Genomic DNA, 26,902 nt, shown 5'->3' on the forward strand with positions numbered 1-26,902 from the left:
CTTTTGTGGGAGCTGAATCCTGGGCTTCAGTATATGCATCCCCTCTAGATATAGTGATCATTCCTCAGCAGTAGTCCTGATTTGATCCTTTCATCAACTCAGGAAGGACAGAATTGTTTTTGGACTGCAATATGATCTGGATCAATAAAATTATCTTGTTTAAATAAAAAGCCTCAAGAAGTTAAAATTAGTGGCTGGAGGCTAGTGAAGGCAGTAAGGGATTTCTCAGATCAGCTTTACCAAGAGAGGAAAAATAGCAAACTACATCCTAAGTCACCACTGCAGTACTCCAGCTTTACATCAGAACAATACATCTGAAATCATTTGGGATGCTCTGATGTAAAATCCAGTAGTACAAAGATTAATCGGGTCACCAACCTCTTCTCCTTTATGTCTCTAAAATATTATTTAATTGAAACTAAAATACTGTGTGGGATTGGTCCCAGGGTATGGTTTCTAGGCACTGCATAAATAGGAAGAAGGTATTGTTTTACTGTTAATAATCTTTCATCTATTCAGCCTTCCCACAGTGCTGATGCCCAGCAATTCTCCTTTTAATGTGCAGACACCACTGGATTCTCCTAATGGTTAATTTCAGAAAATTTTTCAGATATTTTCTATCAGAAAATTCCAATTTAAGTTAATCAAATGAAAGAGAAAAATAATTTTGACAAAATACAGTTTTTGGGGAAATAAACCTAAACTCAAACCATTAAGGAAGACAATGAAAGATATCAAATTCTGATTTCCTGGTATTCTGACTTTCTATTTCAAAATATTATTTGTTATATATTAGAAAGCAAAAAGTAACAAAACCAGAACAAAACATTTCACATTTTAATCAATGCAAATGCTTTGTTTCTGGTTTATATTTTGTAATACACTGAAAATCATTAATTTGGTTTGCATCTTTATCTGGTTGGCTGTTTTTGTTTTCATTTTGTTTTATAGCAGAAAAAAAAGAACTGATAGACTTTCTGAAAATAAAAACACTTCTTCACAGTTCTCATGGTTAAACTGGGGGTTTTGTTGGGTTTGGGTTTTTTTTTTTTTTTTTAAATGTTTCTTAAGTGAGAGAGATACTTTGTATTTGAAATGGTTTAGTTTTTTTCTTGGAAATCCCAATGTTTTTTGAAGTCTGAAGTCTGTGTCAGGAGAAGATTGAGGAAATAAAACATTCTTTTTCCCAGTTAAAATAAATCAATTACAGTGAATTAAGATGTGAATTAGTAAGAAAACCAAGGCTTAGTATTACTATCACACTACAAAACTACATTAGGCCTCCAGAAGAAAAATGACTGGCATATGAAACCTTTGATGCATAAAATCAAGTCTGAGAGAGGAGGAGAAGGCGGCAGAAAGCCTTCAGCTTTTCTTTTGGAACAGACTTATTTCTGTAAATCAGTAGTTCTTCCTCTCTGAAATACTGGGTAGAAGGCAGGGCTGGGCCTTTTGAGACTTGGGTCTATTTCTAGCGCTATCAACAGCTTGACATGTGACCTTCCCAAGGTCAGTGCTCCTGTTTTCCGATCTGTTGAGCAAATAAAATTATATTGTATTCCATTGTAAAAGGCTCTGAGGTGCGTTGGTAAAAAGAGGAAGAACTAGGTATTCTTCTTACATAAGATTTGACTTTTTGCCTTGTAACCCTGAGTAATGATGATAATTACCTTAGTCACCATGTTTGTTCATCACATTTCAAAGCACCTTTGGGCTGTAGAATTCCTTCCATTTCCTCACATTAGGAAATTGAGGCGTGGGAAAGAGAAATGGGTTTCCCAGAGTCATGTCAGCAAACTATTGGTGGAGGCAGGTCTTTGCCTCAGTGGTGTGTTCTACACTCTGAGAAGCGTTTCCCTCTCCATTATTAAACAATGGAAATATGTTATAGAAAGCAGAGGCATAAACTTACCTACTTTTGTCCATTTAAATGATCCTTATATTGGTCTGAGACTGTCATGAAAAGGGATAAGAAAATAGTTAATTATTGAAAACACATTATATATCTATTATTTAAGCTGATGTGATTCAGTGGGATTACTTGTGTAAGCAATGAACTGAAAGTTTGAATACTTTTTTTTTTTTTGTCAAGAAAGATGTTTTTTAATGCCTTGTATCTAAATGATACTGTGATTTTTGTTCCATGAGTTAACTCATGTTCTTCCTGTCTCGGCACACGACTTTTCACAAGAGGATGAAACTAATTTTTAACTGATTTTGAATTCTAGGAATACACTTTACTAAACTATCCCAGTCCGTTTAATATGTTGCAGAGTGATCAGCTATTTAAACCTTTTGCTTGTTTGCAGGTATAAAATGGACATGTTTCAAGAAAGAATGAAATAAGCAATCAAACTACAAAAAGTCACATTAGTAAAAGTGCACTATTATATTGTGTATTGATCACACTACATGAAAGTCAAGCCTTGCAGGATGTTGAGAATTACTCTAATAAGTACTTAAAATGATAATGCTGGAATCTGTTAAAAAAAAAGTGCTGAGGTTAGAATATGGTGCAAATGTTATCACTTCTTAAGGGCTATAACATTATACTACTGCTTTTCCTGCTACAGCTGATGAAAAGAACAAGTATTTCTGACGGCTCCAGTTGATATTTTTTCCCCAGCCTAAATGTATGTCTTTTATCACAAAGGAAAAAAAATAAATAAATAAAATCTGTGTACTTCAGTGCTGCAATGCTGAACACTGCAATGCCAAACTTGGAAGGCAGAAGCCTGGAGTGAAATCCCACTCCACAAGTCAGGCAACCAACCATCTCACATACTGAACTGGGGAAGGCAGAAATCAGGCCCTCACATCAGGATAGAGAGCATTGAAGATGCTGCTTGGAGGACATTTCAGGGAAATGCTGCAGTGGAATCTCAGTTCACAGTCTGGGGTCAGGGCTGCAGCAAAACCGTTTTCATCCATCTGGGCTCCAGACTTCATATTCTTCTCTGAAAACAGATAACCCACATCTGTTGCATCAAACTATTAAAGTAAGCATGTATATGTGTGTGTGTGTTTTGGAATGAGAGGAGTAAAAGGAGGTGGGTGACTCAGCTCCCTGTATCTGTCCTTCTCACCAACAGCACAGTGGGCAGAATATACTTTCCTGGTGGAGGCACAGGGTCAATTCACTGCTAAGTTAGAAGGGGTTTTAGTCTGTCCCTACTGTACCCTTTTCATTTGAAAACAGGCCACTCCCAGGCCACTCCCAGAAGACTATGCTGGAAACTATAGGCTGTAGGGGAGAGGGCGGGAATGGGTGAAGGTGGGGGAACAAACGAGAAGAAAAAAATAAACAAAAATAACAAGGAAAGGAAGATAAAATACAAATGTCTCTGTGAATTCAGTCCTTCACCAAACAGCTGTTCTGGATACTCTTCCCAGTACAGACAGCAGGTCTGGGGCTCAGACCTGTCCTAAGAACTGCTCGGGTTTTCTAATTATTTTAAATGCAAGCAATCACAGTGAAAACTGGGTCAGAAACTCTGATCAATATATATAGTTTAAATAAGAAATTCTGGTCAGGATCTTGGCCTGGCCTACTCGCTAAATACACCTCTTGCTTCCACATCATCAGAATGTCAAAGTGAAATGACTGCATGGCTTTTATGGCAAACTACACCCAGGCTGGATACAGAATCTGTCTACCACTGTGACTCCTATTCTTTCTGTGGCTCTACCACTTTTCTGACTCCTACTGTTTGAAGCTTGTAAGACTCACCCTGTGACCTATGCAGGCCAGTGTTTTCCACACAAAATTATCAAAAGGTCTGATAAATATGTATACTGAAGAAGAATGTCTATAGGTTTTGTTACCAGTTCCATAGTCTTGACATCCAATGTGTGAAGTCTATTAGGTCAAGCTCAGTCTCCTATGAAAGCACAATGCAAGCAAGTCCTCCAAGGGCTCTGCACGCCCTGGTGGGTGCTGTAGCTCATGTTCCCCCACTGCCTTTCTCTGGTTCAACGGATCTCAGAATTATTTTTCTTGTAAAGTAGAACAGCTGCAGCAAGAAGGCTGGTAGCCTGGTAGTTGAGGGTATGAGCCAAGAAAGAGGAACATGTGGGCTGGCTCTTACACTGCAAAAGATAGAGATTTTTTATTTTCTCATCCTGAGCCAGTCTCCTACTCACTAGATAGAAGTAAGGCAAACCACTTCTCTAACTTTCTTTTCTTTCTTTCTTTTCTTTTTTTTTAATCATCTTCATCCACCACTGCATCATTTTGCTAAGTTCCATCTGGTGAATATATCACAGGGAGAAGTGGAACATGCTTACACGTCACTGCCCTCAGGAAAATGAGGAAGAAAAATATCTAGTTTCGGAAATCTTGTTAGGCCTAAACACAATTTAGGTACACGTCCAGTAGTTCTGTAAAGACTGGCCTGTGAAACATGCTGAGATAGAAAATTCTGGGAGGACATCCTTATATTGGCTTTAAACTGTCCTACCCTTAGTTAAAAGAGTTTAAACTGAACTGGTTTAAAGTTACATTGGGAAGCTTAGTTTCTGCAGGAGTTGCACCAACATATGGAGACACCTGTGCATAGACAAAGCCTGAATAAAACTATAATTTCAAATTAAATAATGATCATATAACTTTTATTTTTGCTGAGTCCATCATAATTTGTAGTGCACACATGTACAGAAATGTTTATATACATATGTATTTATGTGTGTGTGTATCTACACACAGCATAATGTCTACAGTGTAGGATGTCTTTATTGTGATTATACCTCCCACAGAAATAATGAAGACAATTTTACAGAACATGGCACAAGTATTGAAAGCAGAGTATCTACAGTAACAAATTTGTGTTCTGCAGAAACTTTGCAGATGCTCTGAGTTCTGCTTTGCAAGTTCTACAATGTTAGATGAGGTAACTAGCTTTTTAACATGTTCTGATATAGCGCAGATAAACCCTTAACCAATGTGACTTTCATAGTCATGGCAACAGGAGGATGAGAGGTTACCAATGGGGAAAATGTAAAAGTATCCCAGTACCTTTTCCTATTTCAAGTAATTTTCCATATCAGGAGTAAAAATGTTCCTGTTCAAAAAGCAATTGTGATGCCCAAGACATTTAGTTTGTGCTTGGTTAAATACGGGACTTTACACCCAGAAGAAAGGTATAAATAGGAAGCTCATTGTCTTAGGCTTTTAGAAGTTGCAGAGGCAAACACAAGGAAAAGGTAAGGAAAGGAGTCAAGGAGAATAGACTTGGGTGCTCTTTCCCCTATCTATCTTCTGGATAATTGGGAGGGGATAATGTGAGCTCTGGTTATTCAACCTGTGTATGGATTGTGAACTGGGGTGCATATACTGGATTTTAAAGACCCAGATTTGTTGGCATTTCAGTGCTGCATGATCTCTCACTATACCACATTCTATAGGTAAAAGAGTAAAATATTTCAGCCAGACAGATCTTTATCAACCTGATCCAGAGTAGGTATCTCCTTAAAGCACTTGGAGGCAGGCTGCTTCTCCTAAGGTGCACAATTCCAAACTTAATTCAAGATGAGGAAATCTAGGATTATGGCAGTGAGTAATGATAGATTAATTTCCTGGTCCTGACACACCTTTCCTGTGTAATTTGACTTGCAGAACCAAAACTTCAGATAGCAGATCTAAAATGTATCATGTCTCTTTACGTCCTGGCTTGCCTTCTAGAAGCAAACATTTGCATAGCAGATGCTCTCTCAATGCATATATCATATATATGAGACATGAATCTCTCTATATAGTTCCAAAGTATACAGCTGAAAACACAATAGGTTCCTTATCTAAATACACTTTCAGAAATTACAAAGCACCCATGAACACTCTTATATCTTCTGGCAGAATTTTTAACTCTTTTTTGGTTTGGTTTTTTTTTTTTTTTCTGTTGTTGTTGTTTTGGGTTTTTCCCCGGGGGGGACGGGACTGTTTTGGTTTTTGTTTTTTTTTTTTTTTTTTGTTTGTTTTTTTCCCCACTTTGAAATTCCAGGACCCCAGATGGCTTACACTAGGTTCCCACCTCTCAGCAGATGCCTTGGAAGAAGCAGGTAATTTGTCCTTCATGCTTTGACAACAGGTCATTGTGTCCTTCCTCTTACTTGATTTGTATTTATTTATTTAATATCTTGTTAATGTTCAGGTCTCTGGTTGCATTTTGATTCTTGTTACAGTGCCTGAGCAATTTTAATAACATGAAGGTAAAGATGCTCAGAAACCTTATTCTCTGGTGGGAGGAGAAGCAGCTCTTTAGTCCTCCTGCTCCACATCCAATTTAGTGTTCATCAGACTGCAGATTTTCAGTCTTTCCTCCCCCAAGATTTTACTCATGGTGATCTTGTCACTGCTGCTGACATGGGGTGAGTAAGTTCCCTACCCCAAGTCCCACCCTAACCCTTTCCCCTTCCCCTGATTCTCTTGCCTCCCTCCACAGAGTTTCCTGGGGGCTTCCCTGCCTCTGCCTCCTCGTGCACTTCGAGACTGCTATTTTTGACCCATGGAAGGTTTCCAGCCAGCCTGGCACCGCCCCCCCTTACTCCCTCCCCGCCCCGACATCACCGAGAGACAAAGTCAAAGAAACCATCAGGAGAAATGAATTAATGCGCCTCAATGTGGCGCCAAGTTTCCTTCCCTCTTTTTTTTTCCTAATGAAACCACTAATATATTTCTTGTGGTGCTTTCTGTCTCAGTGGCGTTTTATCTCTTCTGGTGCATTTGTAATTTATTGGGCAGGCTTTTTCGGGGCCAGGATTTCTCTCTTTTTGTCTGTTTTGTTTCCTCCTCTCGTCCCATTTCCTCCCTCCCCACTCCTTCCGTAGTCCCTGTGCACCGTAACCAACTGAAAGGCCAAATCTTCATCCTGGGGACCCGAAACGGCCACGGTAACTGTTGCGACTTGTCTGTGGTCTAATTACATTAATTTGATAAGATCATCGCCAGCAGGATGTCTAATTTACTTGCAAGCTGCAGCCAGGGAAAAGCGTTGACGAAATTAGCATGCCACCGGGACCAGGGGATGCAGGCTCCATATGGCTCCCTGGCTTTCCATATAAATAACCCTCCTCCAGCCCACTCCCGCGGTTATGTCCCCCCCTACCAGTATGCCGCAAAGTTCACCAGCGGCGCCGGACGGGAGAAGTGCAGCCCTGGGATGCAGGAGGCACCCGGCGGCCAGGCTGCCTCTCCCGACCCCTCCTCCTCTTCCTCCTCCTCCTACTCCTCCTCCTTCTCTCTGTCCTCCTCCTCTTCCCTCTCCTCCTCCTCAGCATGATTTGACAAGGCAGGGGGAAATGTGGGTTTTCACTTGCACCACCAGGGGTGCAACTGGTTCTTCACATCTGAACCCCGTCCAAATGATGCAGAAACTTTTGTATGCTTGGCTCCTTTCTTTAAGGCCAGGCACCGATTTTTCCGCTGTGTAATCTCTTTTGTCAGTAGGGCGGGAGCTGGAAAGGGCGGCTGGAGAGGGGGGAGAGGGTCAAGGGAAGCAGGCGTTGTATTTCTACAGAGAGGATATTAGGAGCATCCCTAGAGAAAGATCTATGCATGTACGTAAGTGCATCTGTAGATTTTTATATATATATAAGAATGGAAAGATGCACAACTGCCAGTTTCGGCCCTCTCCTCCCATCCCTAAGGGAGACACTGTACTCTGTGGGAACAGGTAGCATGAATTGCTAACAGTGCAGCAATCCCTTCCTCCCTACCCCCTCCTTCTCTGTGATCGTCTAAATCATAAATATATAGAAAGAGGATGCAATAATCCACGGTTCAGCATTGCACAGAGAACACCAGCAAGAGACCAAATCCAGCGTGAAACACATAGACTGCAGGGGAGGGCGAAATGCGTTAAAAGCAACGATAAAAATGGCGTGCAGAATAATTACCTCAAATTGTTATTCGCTTGACACCGTGACACTAATTCTGGTCCAGCCATTGGGAAATAAAATGAGGCAAACGTACCTTCCTCGCCTGCTGGTGCAGGTGTGAGTGTGTGTGAATGGGGGCAATAAGGCACTGGCCGGGAGAAGGGGAATGCTAAACTTTCCATTTTAAACGAAAAGAAATAAATTAAATAATCCATTTAGGAGAAAGCATCTAAATAGACCGACAGCTTTTAATGCCAACGTTTTTAACGCCCTGTACGTGGATTGATTTTTTTTTTTCTCCAGCATTCCCTCAGCTGATGGATTTTTGCCACTGCAGCTCAGCAGAGGGTGTCAGATCTTTCAGTGTGCACCAGGTTGAAACGAGCAGAGCCTCTTAGCAGCTCTCCCTCTGCGTGCATGTGAGCGTGTGCGAGCGTGCGACTCGGCAGCAGCGGAAGAAAGAGGAAAGAAGAGCGAGAGAGCGAGCGAGCGAGCGAGGAGGGGAGGCAGCGCGGCCGGCAGGGCGAGGCGAGGCGCGGCGCGGAGGCGGAGGGGCGGTCGTGGGGCGGTAGGGCGGCCCCGGTTCCGCGGCAGGCTCAGGCCGCCGGTACGGGCATGGGCAGCCGCGCAGCGCAGCGGGGGCCGGCGCAGCGCGGGGCTGTGGGCTCGGCGGGTAGACCCTAGGTTGGGGCGCGCTTTCAGCACCGGGGCGCTGGACAGCGCCCGGCGGGCGAGGAGCGCGGCTCCGCGGGCGCGCAGCAAGGTCAGCCCTGCGCGGAGCCGCGCGCAGCGGCCCCCTCCGCGGCCAGCGCGGCGCTCTCCGCCTGCGCCGCTCGGACATGCCGCGGGCCAGCAGCACCGATCCCGCGGCGGTGAGGCAGCCCGCCCGGCCGCAGACCTCCGCTTAGGTGCCCGGGAGGCGTCAGGGAGGGGGACCGAGGAGGGGGATTCTTTTATTTCATTTTTTATTCCCACCTTCTACTTTTTTCCTTTTTTTTCTTTTTTTTCTTTTTTTTTTTTTTTTTTTTTTTTTTTGCGTGCCTTGCAGTACGTGCCTGGATAGTTTGTGGATACAATTATTGACGGGAATCTGGGCTGTTGCAGTTGTACGTGTGGGGGAGAGAGGGAGAGAGGAGACAAGAAAGCATCCCCCCCCTCTGCCGACCCGCCTTGCTCCCCTTCCCCACGTTTTATTTTTCCTTTTTTTTTTTTTTTTTTTCCTCCCCCCTTGGTGGTGATTCGGACATTTAATGTATTGAATGAACTGGAATTCCTTTCTGTGCGAGGACGATGGTTGCTGTTACTTTGTGATGAGATCGGGAATGAATTGCTCTGTTTAAAAATGCTGCTTTGGATTCTGTTGCTGGAGACGTCTCTTTGTTTTGCTGCTGGAAACGTTACAGGGGACGTTTGCAAAGAGAAGATCTGTGCCTGCAACGAGATAGAAGGGGATTTGCACGTAGACTGTGAGAAAAAGGGATTTACCAGCCTGCAACATTTCACCGCCCCGACTTCCCAGTTTTACCATTTATTCCTGCATGGCAATTCCCTGACTCGACTTTTCCCTAATGAGTTTGCTAACTTTTACAATGCAGTTAGTTTGCACATGGAAAACAACGGTTTGCATGAGATTGTTCCTGGGGCTTTCCTTGGGCTGCAGCTGGTGAAACGCTTGCACATAAACAACAACAAGATCAAATCGTTCAGGAAGCAGACTTTCCTGGGGCTGGACGATCTGGAATACCTCCAGGCAGATTTTAATCTATTGAGGGATATTGACCCGGGAGCATTTAGGGACTTAAACAAGCTGGAAGTGCTGATTTTAAATGACAATCTCATCAGCACCTTGCCCCCCAACGTGTTTCAGTATGTGCCGATCACCCACCTCGACCTCCGGGGAAACCGACTTAAAACCTTGCCTTACGAGGAGGTCCTGGAGCAGATCCCAGGCATTGCTGAAATCCTGCTAGAGGATAACCCCTGGGACTGCACTTGCGATCTGCTGTCGTTGAAGGAATGGCTGGAGAACATACCCAAAAACGCTTTGATCGGCAGAGTGATTTGTGAGGCTCCCACTAGGTTGCAGGGCAAAGATTTAAATGAGACCACAGAGCAAGAGCTGTGCAAAAAGAACAGAGTGGATTCTAGCCTAGCTGCTCCCCCTGCTGAAGAAGAAACCTGCGATCCTGGTCCCATTCCAACTCCCTTTAAAATACATGGCAAAGAAGACCCTGCCACACCAGGATCTGGTCCAAGCGGAGGTACAAAGATTCCCGTCAACTGGCAAATTAAGACCAGACCCACCGCTGCCGTGTCAACAGTCAGCATGAAGAACAAGTTACCAGCTGCAGTGTCCTGCCCACACATCTGCAGCTGTGATCAGATCCCTGGCTCGGGTTTAAAGGTTAATTGCAATGATAGGAACGTGAGCAGTTTGGTGGATTTGAAGCCCAAGCCATCCAATGTGCAGGAGCTGTTCCTGAGAGACAACAAAATACACACCATCAGGAAATCCCACTTTCTGGATTACCGGAAACTTAATTTACTCGATTTGGGCAACAACAACATTGCCACCGTCGAGAACAACACCTTCAAGAACCTCTTTGAGCTCCGATGGCTCTACATGGATAGCAACTACTTAGACACCCTGTCCCGGGAGAAATTTGCTGGGCTGCAAAACCTGGAGTATCTGAACGTGGAGTTTAATGGCATTCAGCTGATCATGCCTGGCACCTTCAATGCAATGCCCAAACTGAGAGTCCTCATCCTCAACAACAACCTGCTGAGGTCTCTCCCAGTAGACGTGTTTGCTGGGGTCTCGCTTTCCAAGCTGAGCATACACAACAATTATTTCATGTACCTCCCGGTGGCAGGGGTGCTGGACCAGCTCACCTCTATCACCCAGATCGACCTGCATGGCAACCCGTGGGACTGTACTTGCCCTATCGTGCCTTTCAAACAGTGGGCGGAGATGCTGCGCCCCAAGGTGATTATGAGCGACCTGAGGTGTGAGTCCCCCGAAGATTTCTTCAAGGAGGATTTCGAGTCTCTCTCCAATGATGTGATTTGCCCTCAGTTAAAAATCTCTCCCACATTAACTTCTACTAACAAAAACAGCACCGGGTTGACAGAGACAGGTACTCACTCCAACTCCTACTTGGAGACCAGCCGGGTCTCTATTTCGGTGCTGGTGCCAGGGCTCCTGCTGGTTTTTGTGACCTCTGCCTTCACGGTGGTTGGCATGCTGGTGTTCATTCTGAGGAACAGAAAGCGGTCCAAGAGGAGGGATGCCAACTCCTCTGCATCCGAAATCAACTCTTTGCAGACCGTCTGCGACTCGTCCTACTGGCACAACGGGCCCTACAGCGCTGACGGGGCCCACAGGGTTTACGACTGCGGCTCCCACTCGCTGTCGGACTGAGGCGGCGGGCGGGACGGGAGCGGCCTCCCCCCGGGAGGGACCTGCCCTTCGCGCTCTGCCGGTGGGGAGGCAGCGCCGGCGGGGGACGGCTCTGCACCTCGGCGACCTTCGATGAGAAACAATAGAACACACGCACGCCTCCCCCCACCCCCCAAAGACCTCCATGGCAAGCACCGAGGCCCCGTGAGCAGCGGGGGCAGCCCGACGCTGGGGCGCATCCGCGCAGCTCCGCGCATCCCGGCGCGGTGGCCGCATCCCCCGCCCCTGAGCTGCCAGGGCAGCAAAGGACAAGCGAGGACCCTCTTCCTTCGGTTTCGGCTGGGCGAAACACGGCTCTCGGTTTTGTTGGGCTTTTGTTCTATTGTGTTGGGCTTTGTTTTGCTTCTTTTTGCCCTCTTCCCTTGTGGACCGACCCCTCTCCGAGAGGCCAGGAAGAGGAGGGGGGCGAAGGAAAGGCTGGTGTCAGCCTCCTCCTGACAGCAAAGCAGGAGTGGAAAGTTGCACGAAGGCATGAATGTAATGTAAATAAATGACTCCGAAACAGACAAATGGACCAAAAAAAAAAAAAAAAAAAAAAAAAATGTGCTGCATGGCTCGCATGGATACAACGCACCCCAGGGACGCTCCAACCCCCGACTGGAAGCAGCGTCTAGTTCACACCATCATCCCTCTTACCTGATAAGTCCCTTCGTATCAAACCTTATATATAAGAAATACAGTATAATAATAAAAAGTGCCATTTCGCCATTTTTGTGTGATCAATAGGCAGTAGAGATCGTAATTTTACCGTGGAAAACAATGTAAAGGTTTTATTTAAGACATAGTTGCATGAATATTCTCATTGGATTTTTTTTTTTTTTTTTTTTTTTTTTGGAGGCAGGAATTACTTTGCTGGCATAGATTTGCTTTGTTGATGGTGGGTTGTGTTTTGGTTTTCCGGGAGGGGGGAGGGGAGGCTTCGGTTTTGTTTTCTCTCTCTTTCAATATACATATTCAGTATTGCCTTTCCATCTGAATGTAAAAATTAGTACCCTTGATTTCTATTATGGTAACAGTGTAAACATACAAAAAAAAAAAAAAACCCAAAAAAACCAAAAACCCAAGGCAGTTAAGCATGACCAATTAATGTCACTCTAGTGCTTAGGCTGCAAAGTTTAATGGTAGAAAATTCTGTGCTGTTGTAAATCTTACTATAACTTGAGGAAACCAGGACTGAGGAAGCAACTGAAACTTACTAATTCTATCCGAGGATTTTATAATGGCATATTTTTTCAGCATTAAAGTGAAAATGTTTTCAACTCCGGGTCCTTACCATTTTTCCAGCATCAGTTCTTCACAAGTGGGTAATTTGGGTCTAGGGGACAGAGCCTCCTTTCAGTGCTCTCTGTGTGTGTTTCTCTGTCTCTCTTTTCCTCTTTCCCTCTCTTCCCTTCTCTCATTCGTTCACGCGCAGAGGCACAAACACCCTTCCCTCACCCCTTCCCCACTGTAAATAACACACAGAAGTTTCCTGCCTCCTCCCCTCTTCCTCTCCTTCCTCTTTTTTTTTTTTTTTTTTTTAATATATGATGAGGCAGTGAATCCCTTTATTAACACTGCTGCCGCCGCCTCTCCTGCACACACTGCAGATGTATTAGGGATGTTAGTGGGAGTTTGATTTAATTGACTCTACCTAGCTCCGTCTCATTAAGACGGAGCCGGATTTCAGCGCTCAGCAGCAGCACTTGGGGCCCGCAGGCAACTTGCGGTGTTGCCGGTAAGGTGGGGCTGCTGCGGGCGGCCGGGCTGCAGCAGCTGCTCCAAGTGGGAAAACTAATTAACAAAGAGACTTTCCCATCCCTGCTCTGGGTAGCTGCACCCTTTAATATTAAATGCTGGGAAACTAAAAAATCCAACACGGCGCAGTGCTGCAGCTGGATTTCAGGCAGCTCGCATTTGATCCCGTTCCTGTACAGGAAAGTGCTCCTAAACTCGGTAAAATCTGTAAAGGCGAAAGTCCCTGTAAAGCACTTGTAACTCACAGCTCAAATCCCAGTGGAGACATGGAGAATTTCAGTCACGTTGCTTCTGGCTTCCTCGAGGCAGAGAACTCTTTTAAAGAGTAAAACACCGTAAGGGACTTGCTAAACTTCAAATACTCATTCGGTTTGCTTTATAGAAAATGCCCACCTTTGGGATATGTGAGGAGAAAACAAACATACATACATACCATTGCAATAGATACACTCTTGAAAACGAGGCAGAAGCCTGGTGCTGGGTGTTCATGAAGTATTAAACATGGGGAACAGATCATTCATCCAGAATCCTTCATCACCGCCTGCAGTCTCCTGGAAAATACCTTGAAGTTTGGTGGTGTAGCTCTGAAAACGGGATGTCCTGCTTAACTATACAAACCGTCTCTATCTTCAGGGCCCTTCTTTATCCCTCTTGCTTCTTTGTTAGGCTGATTGTTCTGCCAGGACATTCTGTGTAACACAAAGTGATGGCAGTAGAGGCACTAGTTTGCCACTGTGCAAACTACCAGATTGAGAATAAAAAGAAAATGCATTTACATGTGAGCCAGTATTTCTGTCCTCAATAGGCCATCCACATTAGGTTAGGCACAGTCCAAACAAACATTTAAGAATAATCCAATGCACCTCTATGTGACTACGTGTCTTTCTGCCTTCTCCTCAATGCTGTGGTGATAAAATACAAGAACTGAGAGCATTAAAGATACATCCCATGCTAAAAAAATATAGTTACGTTACAAAATATACAGTAAATTGAAGATGTCAAATCACTGCCTGAGATCAGATATGAATGCATTCCAGAAAATATAATGATAAATATATGTTATTTTGATTTGTCATCATGGAGAAGTAGCATAAACTTATACCTTTACCCATTTACTTTCCTTAAAGTGCTAGTTCATTGGCACAATTATACAGAAATGTCAGTTCAATTGAAGAGTTGAAGATGTGCATTTTTCACCCTGTTTCTAGGTTGGGGGGAATAACAAAACGACCTTTTCTCCTTCTATCTCATTTTCTGATTTTAGCATTCACATGATTCTTTCTTCCATCTTGCAGACACTCACCCTTAAGACACATAGATCACCTAACTCTCTGAGATGATATGATAATTGCCAGGCTTTGAATGATGATGCTTATCTTATTTGCATGTTTAGCACTTCCGAGGTTATTTTCATCAAAACAAAACACTCCACCAAAGAGAAAAACAAGATGAAGAAAGGGGATGATTGAGGATGTATTGAAAGAGAGTGAAGTGCAAATGTGTTAAATACATTTAGCTGTATGGCATTAACAACAATAACAAAAAGAATTGTTTTATTCATTTTGATAGTGCCTAACTGTTGTGGTATACGTCTAACATTGGAAGCCTATATAATATCCACGTTGTGTCAAAACATGTGCATTTTTTCCTGTAAACTTCAAAAGAATCTCGTACCTTCAGGCATAAGATATATCACAATAAGTTATTTCTTATCATTTCTTAATCATCACAGTAAAGAAGTTTCTGTTGTTTTAGAAAGGACAGACAGGAAAGGAACAGATATCTTGTTTAGTTAATTAAAAAAGTATTTTTTTCTGCAAACACTTCAACTAAGAATAGCATAAAGTTTAAACTGTTTCCATAGAAATATATGCCTGTATGCATGGTAGCCTCTTGTACGCCATTGCAGAAGACTTAACGGAACTCTAGGAGCAACCTGATAAAATTTTAAATTAATACTTACAGGTGATATGTATCATTTTGAGCAGAAATGTACTGTTGGAACTGCACAGGAATGCGTTATTATCCTGTTTTACTGAATTTATTGGCTGTGCCAGATTGTTTTATGACTTCACTGCAGTTGCATTCACTGCAGTTGCATTGAAAATACTGTTTTGGATCTGCTTGCAAACTGAAGTGATATAAACTTTTTTTTTTTTACAAGAGTGGTGTCAGATTTTATCTGATGGAGAAGAAAAGACTTTGCATACTAGTCTTTATGTGGGTAGAACAGACATTAACTACAAAAGGTGAGCATTTCACACCTTCTTAAACTATTGGCAAAACTCACTAGGTGAAAGGGCAGTAAGAACCTTCAAAATGCGCCTGCCTCCCAACAGAATAATCTTTAGCTTCCATTACCCATGAGAAGTTTTGTAGGTCTCCCAAAAATGAAAGTCTCCGAAAGACAAATAGTTCTTAGTAAAGGGGCAATCTCCTTCTCTTCGTATTTTTGTCAGTGGTTTGTTCAGTTGCAAAACAAAGCAGGATTTTGATAGAGAGTTTAGTGTAGCTGTTTATACTATTTGAGTCATTCATAGCTGATTTGGCTACATTTTTATACATGTGTGATTAAAAATGAGAATACTTAGATGAGTATGGACTTCAGCAGGTAGATCCTTTTTTATTTGGAAAAGTTTCCATAGGTATATACACAAAGTAGGACGATATCTGTGGCTGTATCTTATTCTATGTGATTTTGCTATTGAAATTTGTGGGAATTCTTTGTGATTTATGGTACGGATATTTCCAGGCAATGAGCAGTACTTCTGAGCTTGCTGCTGCATTAGTGCTTTTTCGGTTTTGTGGGGTTTTTTTGTATTTGGGAACAAGTCAGAAAGTGAAGAATTAATAGTTTGTGTTGGTAAGCTACAGTTGCCCTAAGATCATCCATATATTTGTATAATCTGATTAAAATATATAATGTATAATCTGTATAAATAGTATTAGGAGTATGGACATGGCCAATCAAAATCATAAGAACCTTTTTGACTGACCTCAGCTTTTTTCAAGACAGAGGAATATTAGCATTAGAAAAAATGTGGACTAAAAAATGTTACAAGTATTGTGTTATATTACATGATATACATTATGATTATGTTTAACAATGATACCTTAATAGGTTAACTTGTAATGAAAGATGATATTCAACATAATTGTTCAAGAGTTTCAGAAACTTTTATGACATTATCTCATAGATGGAGAAATATAAATGAGCTCCATCAGTCTTACTTCTCAAAGATTAATTACCAGGTCAATAGACATATTGTCATGCTCAATGGTTTAATTTACCAGGTAAAGTTTCCGAATCAATTTCTGTGTGTATTTCTTAAATACATTCTTCAGTCATGTGAGAGAGGAACAAAGTCAGCAGAAATTAGGGAATAGCACTCCCCTGCATCCGGCGCTTGAAGGCTAAGACGGGAAATTCATAGCAGAGGAAAGAATGGACAGAAGCAGCACATTATAGAAGATGCTAAGTTGACTTCAAGTGAATGACCACCAGTTGTGTACCATTGTTTCAGTGGTGTCTGTGGTATAAAGTGTTCTATCATGCGCCCCATAGAAATATCGGTGCCATTAGAACTCCTTCTCCATTTTTCTCCCTTTCTGTTAGTTTGCAAGATTTCCCCTTCCCCTCCCCACCTGCCCCCATCAGATAGTTTTCAACCACTCCAGTGGAATAAATTCTGTTAGCTATTAATCTTTTTTATTGATGTCATGACTGTTCAGACAGACCCCTTAAGCTTTAGTCTCAAAGCACATCTAAGCATGGGTTGTCATGCTTGGTTTGTGTTGCTTTATCATTCCCGAATCAACCACAACTCCCTTGCAAGTGGGACGTTCTGCAAAGAAGGTGCAATAAAATGGGACTTGAGAAAAACAAAGGAATGGGAAGATAATGGTTCTTCTTCCTTTAAATGAGAGTTCAAATAGTACAGATGATCTGGGAAGCCACATTGAAAACTTTGTAGATCAGTAGAAAATGTAATATAGAACAGCTATGAAGAAATTAAGAAGCAGTATAGTCTGTTGAAAAAAAAAAAATAGGGAATGTGACTCGTTTTCTGGATCGCTATATAGCATAGAGTGTAGGTGGTATTTGTGTCACCTAGCTTGATGAGCTTGAGTGAACTGCCCTAGCACAAGCCAGTAGTCCCCTAAGAGGTGTACTGGAGTATCTGAGATGGAGTATCTGAGATAGAGTATCTGTGTATGAGACTGGTCAATACAAAGTAAAGACTAGGACACACTCATATATTCCTGGACTGGCAGCTGGAGCCTAGGTTGGTTACATTAGGGTATCCGAAATAGGAGTAGACAACCATGTGGGAATAACTAAATTGAATTCTGGACCTACACTAAGAGGTTGTTGGCTTGGTTCACTTGGTCCACAGAAGTAGTTTGAGTTACTTGGTAACTTGGTACCTGAGCTGTCCGAATGGTGCTGACAGAAAAGACTCAAGGATTGTGGGACATATGGGCAACTGGTGTCTGGGCAAGGTATTATAACACACCACAAATGGCACTGCATGTCTCTAAATGGGCAGAGGAATTGAATCCTAAATGTAACTCAGTTACATACACCTGCATTGCAGATAATTAAATGCAAGTGAGAGCTAAATTAAATCCTTGAAATTTTATATATATATATACACATATAAAAAAAGATATCAGAGATGGTTAGCAGAGACATGACAACTGTTTTTTAAAGAATTGCTCTTAATTTTTAGAGGGGATCAATTAGGTCAGATGTATCCCACATACTTTTTCCATCTGTTTTCCTAACTTGGATTTTACTTCTATCTTTTCAAATCCCTAGGTCTTTGATTTGGGGATTGCATCCTAATGGTTGCTTTTGGATGGGACTCCTGTTTCAGTTGACGCTTTTAGAAATTGCTGTAGTACATAATAGCTATAATAGAAACATCATAAAATAATAGAAGGCTCAGGAAACAAAAATGTAACAGCAACAAAAAAATCCTGACAGTTATTGCTGCTACCATAATAGTAAATAACTGGTTCTTGGGTCAAGATTGAAATATAAATGAGGAATACAATACTCCAGGGTTGTAGTCATTATTGAAGTCATTAAGATGATCACAATGAGAGATGAATACTAGCAATGGATGAGAAAATACAGTGGAAAGTGATTCAGAAGAAAAAATCCGGTTTATGAAAAGAAAGTGCCCAACCATAAGTGATTTTTCACAGGAGTATTGAAAAGGAAAAAATATAATTTAATTATGGACAAACAGTAACAACCTATTCATATGAGATGATATCTTACAGGGAAGGCAGATGGTAGCAAAGATTTAAGCACAGGATGTAGAATATGTGGCTAGACCCCAGAGACTGTTAGTTATATAGTAAGTGGATGTATCAAGTTGCTCAGGATAAATATGGCACAACATGGTTGGTGATATTGTGTACTGGGCACTCCACAAGCAGTATGGACTTTGAGAGAAGTGTTAGACTGGGTACAAATAGAGAGAATGAAAGCATAAAAACAGTGTAAGTTTTTTTCCATCGTTGCAGTTCGAGAAGCAAATGTTTCAAAATTACTTACTGTGGTTATAAAGGTTATTTTATCAGTTGTTTTTATTGTGGAATTTTCTCTATTTTAGTTAACATGGTAAAAAAATATTGATAAACAGGATCTATTAAAAATGTAAACATAGTACTAATTCTCTGGTATGTGGTGAAGATCATCGTAGTTGAAAAAGAAGGTGTGTGAATGAAAAGATGATCCTTTCCTGGAAATATTCTTCAAAAAGCTAGGTCCATCAGTACCTCTAAACCACTGAAATAGAAACAATTTTCTAAATTTTGGGGTGCATTTTCACTACTGCAATAATCTTCGATCCCTATCAGAAATTTTGTTCTTCCTTATGACATCATGTGTGGTAGAGAATAATATTATTAATAACAGTAAAATAATAATTTCACCTTTCATGCTTAAGGGTTGTATGTTTTCTTCCTATAATAAATCAAGATGCATATATCATATAGGGAGAAAACACCCAAACCTGTTATCTCTTGGTCTTTTTTTTTCTCTTCCCACCCCCCTTTGCTTTTTGTGTTTTCATTTAGGTATACATACTTTTGAATGTAAGAGCATGATGCACAGACAAAATATGACATTATAAGAATGAACAAGAATGCACTAAATAAAGTGCTAGCCCCTGCAGATTTGCTTAAATTAGTCAGGAAGAAGAACTGCAGGTCTGAACAGCAGAGTGAAAGATGTTACTGGCATTGGCCAAAGGTACCCATGGGAACAGGAAGCTCTTGGGTTTTTGAAAGGTCTTTCTATGAGTATGCTGCTATTAGTGAACAATAATCTTAACTAACTAAAATTTTAATATAAGACAATAGTCCTCTGGAACTAAATACATGAGAAGGTATATTTAGGATAATGATTAGATTGTTGATCTAGGCCTTATAATAAGGCAATATTGAAATTAAGCTGAGAAGGAATTGGCTCTTACTAGATTTATAAATTGCTATCTGTCCAAAATTATTCGTTCAGTTGCAGACACGTATGTGAAATTAGAACCATTTATGCTTTGAAAAAAATCATGGTTCCACTCTGAATAATAAATGTAAGGATTCTTCACCTCATTTTGTATTGTACTGGAGCATGTCTATTATGTTATGTGGATGAAACTAGGAATGAAGTAAAAGTGAAGTAAAAAATGTTGTTAATAAGGTTTGAAAATAGGTTGTACATTTTAAACAGTTCTGTCTACTAGTGTTACATCATTAACAACGTACTGGTCAGATAATGTTGCAATATGGCTAGTTCACATGGATTTTATGAATGCAGTTGGTTATTTGAAAGCAATACATTTCTGACTATGAAGCAACCAGGTTACAATAAAGACATCTAGTAAGGAATGCTAAATTTAGGAAAATTGCTATGGAACGGTTGATAGTACTGGTATTAATGGAGCCTTAATCATATCTATCATGATGCAGAAAGCAAATGGAAATTATCACCATATATGTTTCACCAGAACATATGGTTTTTTAGACTAAATCCCATCCACAGATAAGTTTCTGTTGTTTTCACTGAATTAACACTTTTTCCCAAATGTCAGGGTTTACTAAATTCAAAAACAATTATTCCTGTAGAGAGAAGGAAGTCAGTTGCAAATTCATGCTCTGTCTGGATTGATGAGGATTCAATCTTAATCTCTCATGCAGGACCAAACTTTCAAACAGTAGTGGAAGAAAGATAAAATTTAGAAAATATTGCATGACATAGATGTTTTTGCACTAGACTGAGTGGACCATAACTCTTTGGCTGTAACAGGATCCTCTATCCTGTTAAATTAATGAAACCAGAACCTGAGTCAACTCGAGCATTGGAGCTATAATCCATAATAGACAATCCGTAATGGAGAATCCCTACTGAATAATGGTTATATCATGCCCTAGCTCTTTTTTTGGAGTTCTCTGCTAGGTCTTTCCAAGACAAAATTGCTACAGAGGGGACTAGCCCTTGGTAATGTGAACATGAGCCAATTTGTACTTGGACTTTGAGCCTAGGATTGAATTCTACTTCTTGCTTGTTTAGAAGTGTGAATATGCCCAGTGATCTCCTGTGGGTTTAGCAAGTGGCCTGAGATTCATTAATGGTCTAATAACTTGTGGGCTTTTTGTTGTGCTTCCCACTCGGCTTCCTGCTTGCTTGGGTTCGATTATGCAATTCCTTCTCAGAAATCCTGTAACCACCTTTGATGTTCCTGCCTTTGGCTCTGACTGACATTGCCTGACTCGGTAAGCAGACAAGAATATACCAATGAGAATTTTTGCTTAATTAAACCAACAAAAAAATAGGCATGAATTTTGTTTGTCATGTGAGCTAATATTTTATATTAAAATTACTAGAATAGGTTGGCAGGGCTAACTTAAATTGCTGTAGTTATGACCAATGGCATTCAGATATAAACCCGTCCTCTTTGAACTAAGGGTGGACATTTGGGACTAGATTTTAAAGTTTAAATATCATTTGACTTGTGCATGCTTAGACAGTCTTTAAGGCATCGTAGGCTACCCGAGATACCTTATTTTCTTTCCTGGACTGGCAGCTGGAGTCCAAGCAAGATACTTGAGCATACCTTAAGTGTTATGAATGATTATGTTAAGGCATCTTAAGTGTTCCCTGGCTGAAATGTAACAGCTGTATCGTGAGCACATGAATTTCGAAATCTTAGTCTGTAACTGAATTGCAGCTTCTAAGGTTAGGTGAGCTAAATCACAGCTAAACTATTTAACTTCTATATTGCTAAAGTTAAGTGTGATGAACCTCATGCTTATGAATGACAACCTCAGGATGGGATTTTCACTTAAAAATAAGACTACACACATATAAGAAGGCAGACAGAGAGTATTCCTCAAGTATTTTTTTAACTTGTCATATCAGAATTTAATAAAAGAAAACTGAAATATTACAGATGGTATGTACAACTGATTATCTTTGACAATGTTTGTTGTAACATTAGGACACAGACAGGTATATATTTGCTTGTAAAGTTTTTACACTGTATTAATATTTAATGTTACAATGCTTCCTATTGGAAAGTAGGATAATACTCCAGTAAAATAATAACACCAATAAGAATAAAAAATGAGGCTTTTCATGAATCTTCTTTTTTTTTTTTTTTTTCCCCCCCAAGCATCCCTCTCTTGGCTTCAGGAGAACATCCTCAGTTTAGTACAACACAAATAGCATCGGAATAAAATGAAGAATATCAGCTAACTTATTTTCATAATATCATAGTATGTTTAATTATGAAATAAGTAAATAATAATTCATTAAATTTTGCTCAATTTACTAACATCAGTCCAATTAAAAAATAATAAATACAGGAGAAAGATGAAAATAAGTAACCCCAACTACTTCTTAGAAAATTAGCCTTAATATTTAATTCAGTAGTGACTGAAAGTTAGAAGCCATGGACTTTGCTGCAGTTCTGAGTTTGTAGAATGAGTCTGATTCTATGTAGAAACCATAAAGCACACAGATCAATATAACCACAACTGACACTAATTGGCAAGCCAAGTTGACAGTATTAGGGCAGAGGCCAAGAAACAAGATACTAAATCTTTTCTTTTTTAGTTTTTCTTTTTTTTTTTTCCTTCTCTCTATGATGTACTGATTCTGACAAAATATCAAAAATGTCTGTAAATATAGATTATAGATTATATGTATGGGATTAGTAGAGGTGGCTATTAAGAATTTTTTCATCATTAACTTCTGAAGCTGTTTCAGTATACTCGTTCTGATGAATTTCTTGCACCTGCAGCTTAGAGGCCTCCTGCTGAGCAAGTCACCCTTGGCTTTCTGCACAGTCAGCAGGGAGAAAGGGAAACTTATAAGGTTTATATGACATTTTGGAATGCCAGGAACATTTAACTGTAGACTAAGACACCAAATTTAGGTGACTGAATGATGTCTTATGGGTGTGAACTGGGTGTGTAAACGCTATTACAGTCATAAAAGGTCTAGTCAGTACAGTCAATAGAGAATAGAAAGTGTCAGCTTAGTTTAAACAAGCACTTAACTTGGAACTCAGCTTTTAAATGTAGTATTATTTTGGTTTTCTAGGGTATCCTGCCTGGTGTCTAGCTGTCACTCTAGAAGACTGTAGTTCTTTCACAGGTCCTGGGTCATACCTGCGAGCTCCATGAATGTCCTGGATGTCTGAGATATCCTAGGGCACCTCAAATGGTACCAGTTATTTATGGTTTTGCCAATAACAACTTTTTCGTTGACTGCATGTGGATCTTAGATACTTAATTCACGTTTGGAACTCTTAATCTCTAAATAAGTCTTATCCATATTTAGAGGGAGATAAATCATGCTTTAAAGTTTTATTTCTTCCCAGTGACTCTAACAGAAAACTAAGACACCTAGTCTAAATGTATATCTACAACCATAAACAGCTGGATTTCTCAAATTAATTCCACACTTTGAGTCTTTCACTTGGACCATATATTCCTGTGCTGTAAAATAGCATACTTTCATTTATCTTCCTGAATGAAGAGGTGAGGATTCAGGTGTCTGGCCTCTCTCTTTTCCCTCTTCACCCTTGCTGAAGCAGCCAGCCCATCTGGAAAACAATGGCCGCACAATACATCTAAGCTCTCAGACCCCAAAGGCATCCTCCCTCACTTCAAAGAGCCTGACTCTATGAGGAAAGGGTCCTATTGAGCACTGACATCTTTACTCCGTATTATATCTTGGAGGAAAGGGGACAGGGAAAAGGGGAGGAAAAAGGTAGTTTTAGCTCTGAATATCTCAGGGATATTAAAAACACAAATGAAAATATGAAAATACATGGAAGTAGTTTCCTGTCTCAGGAAGAGTTCATATATGCAGAAATGTCATGTCAATTCCAAAGAAATCATGTTGACGGCTGATAAAAAAAGTATGCTTTTCCTCCTTTCATATATCCATGTGGTATTTATTGCACAAAATTGCATGCTATTACACAAAAGTCCATGGTGAAGAGAAGTTTGAACATTCCTCCTGAAAATAATGTTCAAGTTATGAGAAGGATTAGTGGAGATTTTGGCAGACTTTAGCACAAATTAGTAAGAGGAGCCAAAACTGATAAAAACTTTCCTTTGTATCATTTAGAAACAGATTGTAAAAATCTATTTCTAAGTTAAAAGTCACTAGAAATATCTTTGATTTTCTAGCAATGAACTATATGGCCTGTTATCTTCAGTCAGATTACAAGAAACAGAGTTAAAATGAAAATGAATTTGCCTAAGTTACTTAGCTTCAGAAACATCAGCAATGGTTTTAAACAAAGTAAATGTTGTCATCTGCCTTCTGTTTCTATGAACAAGGCTGTACAACATAACCACCATACATAATTTATAGAAAAAGATTTTGGGAAAAAATCAACACCCCAAAAGTCTTCATTGAAACAGAATTTTTGTTTGAAGAGAAGTCTGACGAGGGTGAAGCAGAATAAGGAATTTCATGCCGGATTTTTCACTACATTAGGCAGCCTGTGTGTGACAAACAAAAACCAGCTCAAGTTTTCATTCCTAATTGACTCTGATTCCTTGCAAATTATGCATATGAACATAGTTCTGTAAGCAAGTTTAAATTATTTTTCATGTTAATATACTTCAAACCAGATATTGTACATGACGATTATGTTCATCACCACACTATCTTGCTCATCAGATTCAGTGTGTTATTAAAATTTTCACTGAATTGCCCAACAGAATGGTAGAAGAGTTTCAGTTCATTAACTTTTCTCTTATTTCTCCATCTATCAAAGTAAAGTTTCAAGCTTGAATTCTATCATATAATTGTGTAACAAGCTATTTGTAAATGACTGGGTAGATCCTGGTGCAGCTTTTTTAATTGAGTTCTATGTTTTTAGCCATTTCCCAGTATTTTGAAATTGTCACTTGGAAGATCAATTGCAACATGTAGATAAGTCTTAAAAAATATAAAGGAAGACTTTTGCCTTGTCAGTTCACCAGATGCGATAATAATGCATTAGTGTAAAACCAGTGAGTTGCTTTAGAAAATGGGAATATTTGTTTTGTACTCAAAGTTTGAGTTGTTTCTGAGCTTTCAGACCTTATGCATAGGCAAAGCTAATTTGAAAGCAGTCTCACTTCAGTACATCTGTATTACATACAATAGAAATATCTGTAATACATATAGTAGAAAATCAACTCAAATAAATGCAGAATTTCAATTCAAAAGCAGTAATAAGGTTAATAATAGAATGGAGGAAAATAAATAAATGGTATTGTATTTAAGTCTAAAAAAATTAAAATTAATACTTTGCAAATTGCCAGACACATGGAACAGGATTTAACTTCTTCCGTAACCACTTTCTTCCTACTGATCTTTATATCAGAATGTTGTTAACATGCCTTTTGTGTATCACGCCCACGCCCACATAGAAAATATGATAATCTGATTTTACTTTGATGCATAGTTCTGTAAACTGGCATTCAAATCAAGGAGTGTGAGACTCTCTAATAGTAGAATTGACTTATGCCTATTTATGATATTTTACAATAATGGAAAAATCTGCATAAATGTGACCTAATCAAAGTTAATACTCCATTTGCTTGGCCATGTTAATACCATAGTCCTGTATTCACTGCACATTCAAAAAATTCCATGTATTCAGGCCAGTAACGCAGTAATGATGGGCAAATCTTTGAGCAGTAGCTTCTGCTCTTAATTAAGTCACAGTATTGAATTATATTAATATAATATTTACAGCACATGTTTTGAGTTGGAGCCAATATGGTTAATGAATATTCTGGTTAGTGGAGAGGAGGGGTGTGTTCATCAGAAACCTAGTTACTTCCTATTTTGGGAAGTGAATAGCTAACTATATACCAAGAAGAAATCTTGTCCATGTTGATGTCAGAAGTGTGTAACAAAATAAGTAAATTAGGACTCTAATGTACATACCTAACACCATTTAAGAGACTTTAGGGTAACTGATAAATCTGTATAGTGATGGCAGATGTGACACAGGACTTATAAGAACCTTATATCCTTCTGGAGAGAATGCCGAAGACCAGATACCATGTTCTGGAACACCTAAAATGTCACTGATACTTATGTCAAAGTACTTGAATAAGGACATGCTGACACTATCAGTTTTTTAAAGATTCCAGTCTGAAATCCCTGAACCTCAAGGCAGGGACTGGGGGGAAAAGTACTTCCATTACAGGAGAAGGTCCAGTTCTAGACCACCTGAGGAATATGAATACACACTAGTCCACAGGATCCAATGCATCCCAGAGTTCTGAGAGAATTTGATTATGAAGTTGCCAAGCCTCTCTCCATCATATTTCAACATTCGTGGCAATCAGGCAAATCCCCAGTGAATACAAAAAAGGGAAACATTGCACCCAATTTTAAAATGGGTAAAAAGGAACATGCCTGGGAACTACAGATGGTCAGCCTTGTTTCTGTGTCTTGCTAAGATCATGAAGCACATCCTCCTGGAAGCTATGTTGAAACATACAGAAGACAGGGGGGTGATTAGAGACAGCCAACATGACTTAATCAAGGGCAAACAGTGCCTGAGCAACGTAATGGCCTTCAACAATGGAGTGACTGAATTGATGAACAAGGAGAGAACTACTGTTGTCATCTGCCAATACTTCTGTAAAGCCTTTGATATGGTCCCCCAGAACATCCTTGACACTAAATTGGAGAGTTTGGGTTTGACAAATGGGCTTTTAGATGGATAAGGAATTGGCTGGCTGGCCATGTCCAAAGAGTTACAGTCAATGATTCAACATCCAAGTGGAAACCAATAACAAATAGCGTCTCTCAAGGGTCCATACTGGGGCCAATATTATTTACTATCTTCAGCAATGACATAGTGGGATTGAGTGCACCCTCAGCAAGTCTGCAAATATTCATATAGTCTTGCATCAATGTTCATAGTCTTGCATCAGTGTTCATACTCTTGAGGCAAGGGATGCCATCCAGAGAGACCTTGAGGAATGAGCTTATACAAACTTCATGAAAGACATCCCTCACCATGGGTGGTCAATAGAGAGCAAGAGAGATGTTGCCAAAGGCTGATTTTACTAGAGGTGAAATATTAAGTAGAAGTGCCTAATATTAGTCTGGATGACTCTACGACTTGCTATTTAAAAGCTTAGAATCTTCTGTTCAATTATAACTTTTTTTCTTTTTCTTTTGGAAATGTCAGCTTCGTTTGCCCTCACTGAAACATATATGTGTAGGGATTAAATTCTTTTGACTATTAGGGTCCACTCAGAAATATACTTCCAAAAGTGAAACATTGAGGG

At 40.2% G+C, this 26,902-nt stretch overlaps 1 protein-coding gene and 1 long non-coding RNA gene across 2 annotated transcripts in view; one reads left to right on the forward strand and one right to left on the reverse strand.

Moving 5' to 3' along the window:
- The window catches only part of LOC115604024, a 102,520-nt gene extending 95,347 nt beyond the window's left edge, over positions 1 to 7,173 (reverse strand). The window contains exons 1-2 of the long non-coding RNA XR_003990103.1: positions 7,101 to 7,173; positions 1,913 to 1,953 (exon numbers count right to left, since the gene is read on the reverse strand). This is a non-coding gene — a long non-coding RNA (uncharacterized LOC115604024). The remainder of the gene's footprint in view (positions 1 to 1,912; positions 1,954 to 7,100) is intronic.
- A 963-nt stretch (positions 7,174 to 8,136) lies between these two features.
- On the forward strand, positions 8,137 to 15,031 carry SLITRK1 (SLIT and NTRK like family member 1). Its single transcript, XM_030476676.1, has one exon. It carries the CDS (start codon positions 9,215 to 9,217, stop codon positions 11,291 to 11,293), a length of 2,079 nt encoding a protein of 692 aa, XP_030332536.1. The 5' UTR covers positions 8,137 to 9,214; the 3' UTR covers positions 11,294 to 15,031.
- Positions 15,032 to 26,902: the final 11,871 nt, after the last annotated feature.

This window comes from Strigops habroptila, chromosome 2, assembly GCF_004027225.2.
Source record: "Strigops habroptila isolate Jane chromosome 2, bStrHab1.2.pri, whole genome shotgun sequence".
Lineage (NCBI taxonomy): Eukaryota > Metazoa > Chordata > Aves > Psittaciformes > Psittacidae > Strigops > Strigops habroptila.

Bases quoted from the DNA above. Each gene is read 5' to 3' on its own strand.
- SLITRK1 (XM_030476676.1), top strand. From the start codon at position 9,215: ATGCTGCTTTGGATTCTGTTGCTGGAGACGTCTCTTTGTTTTGCTGCT.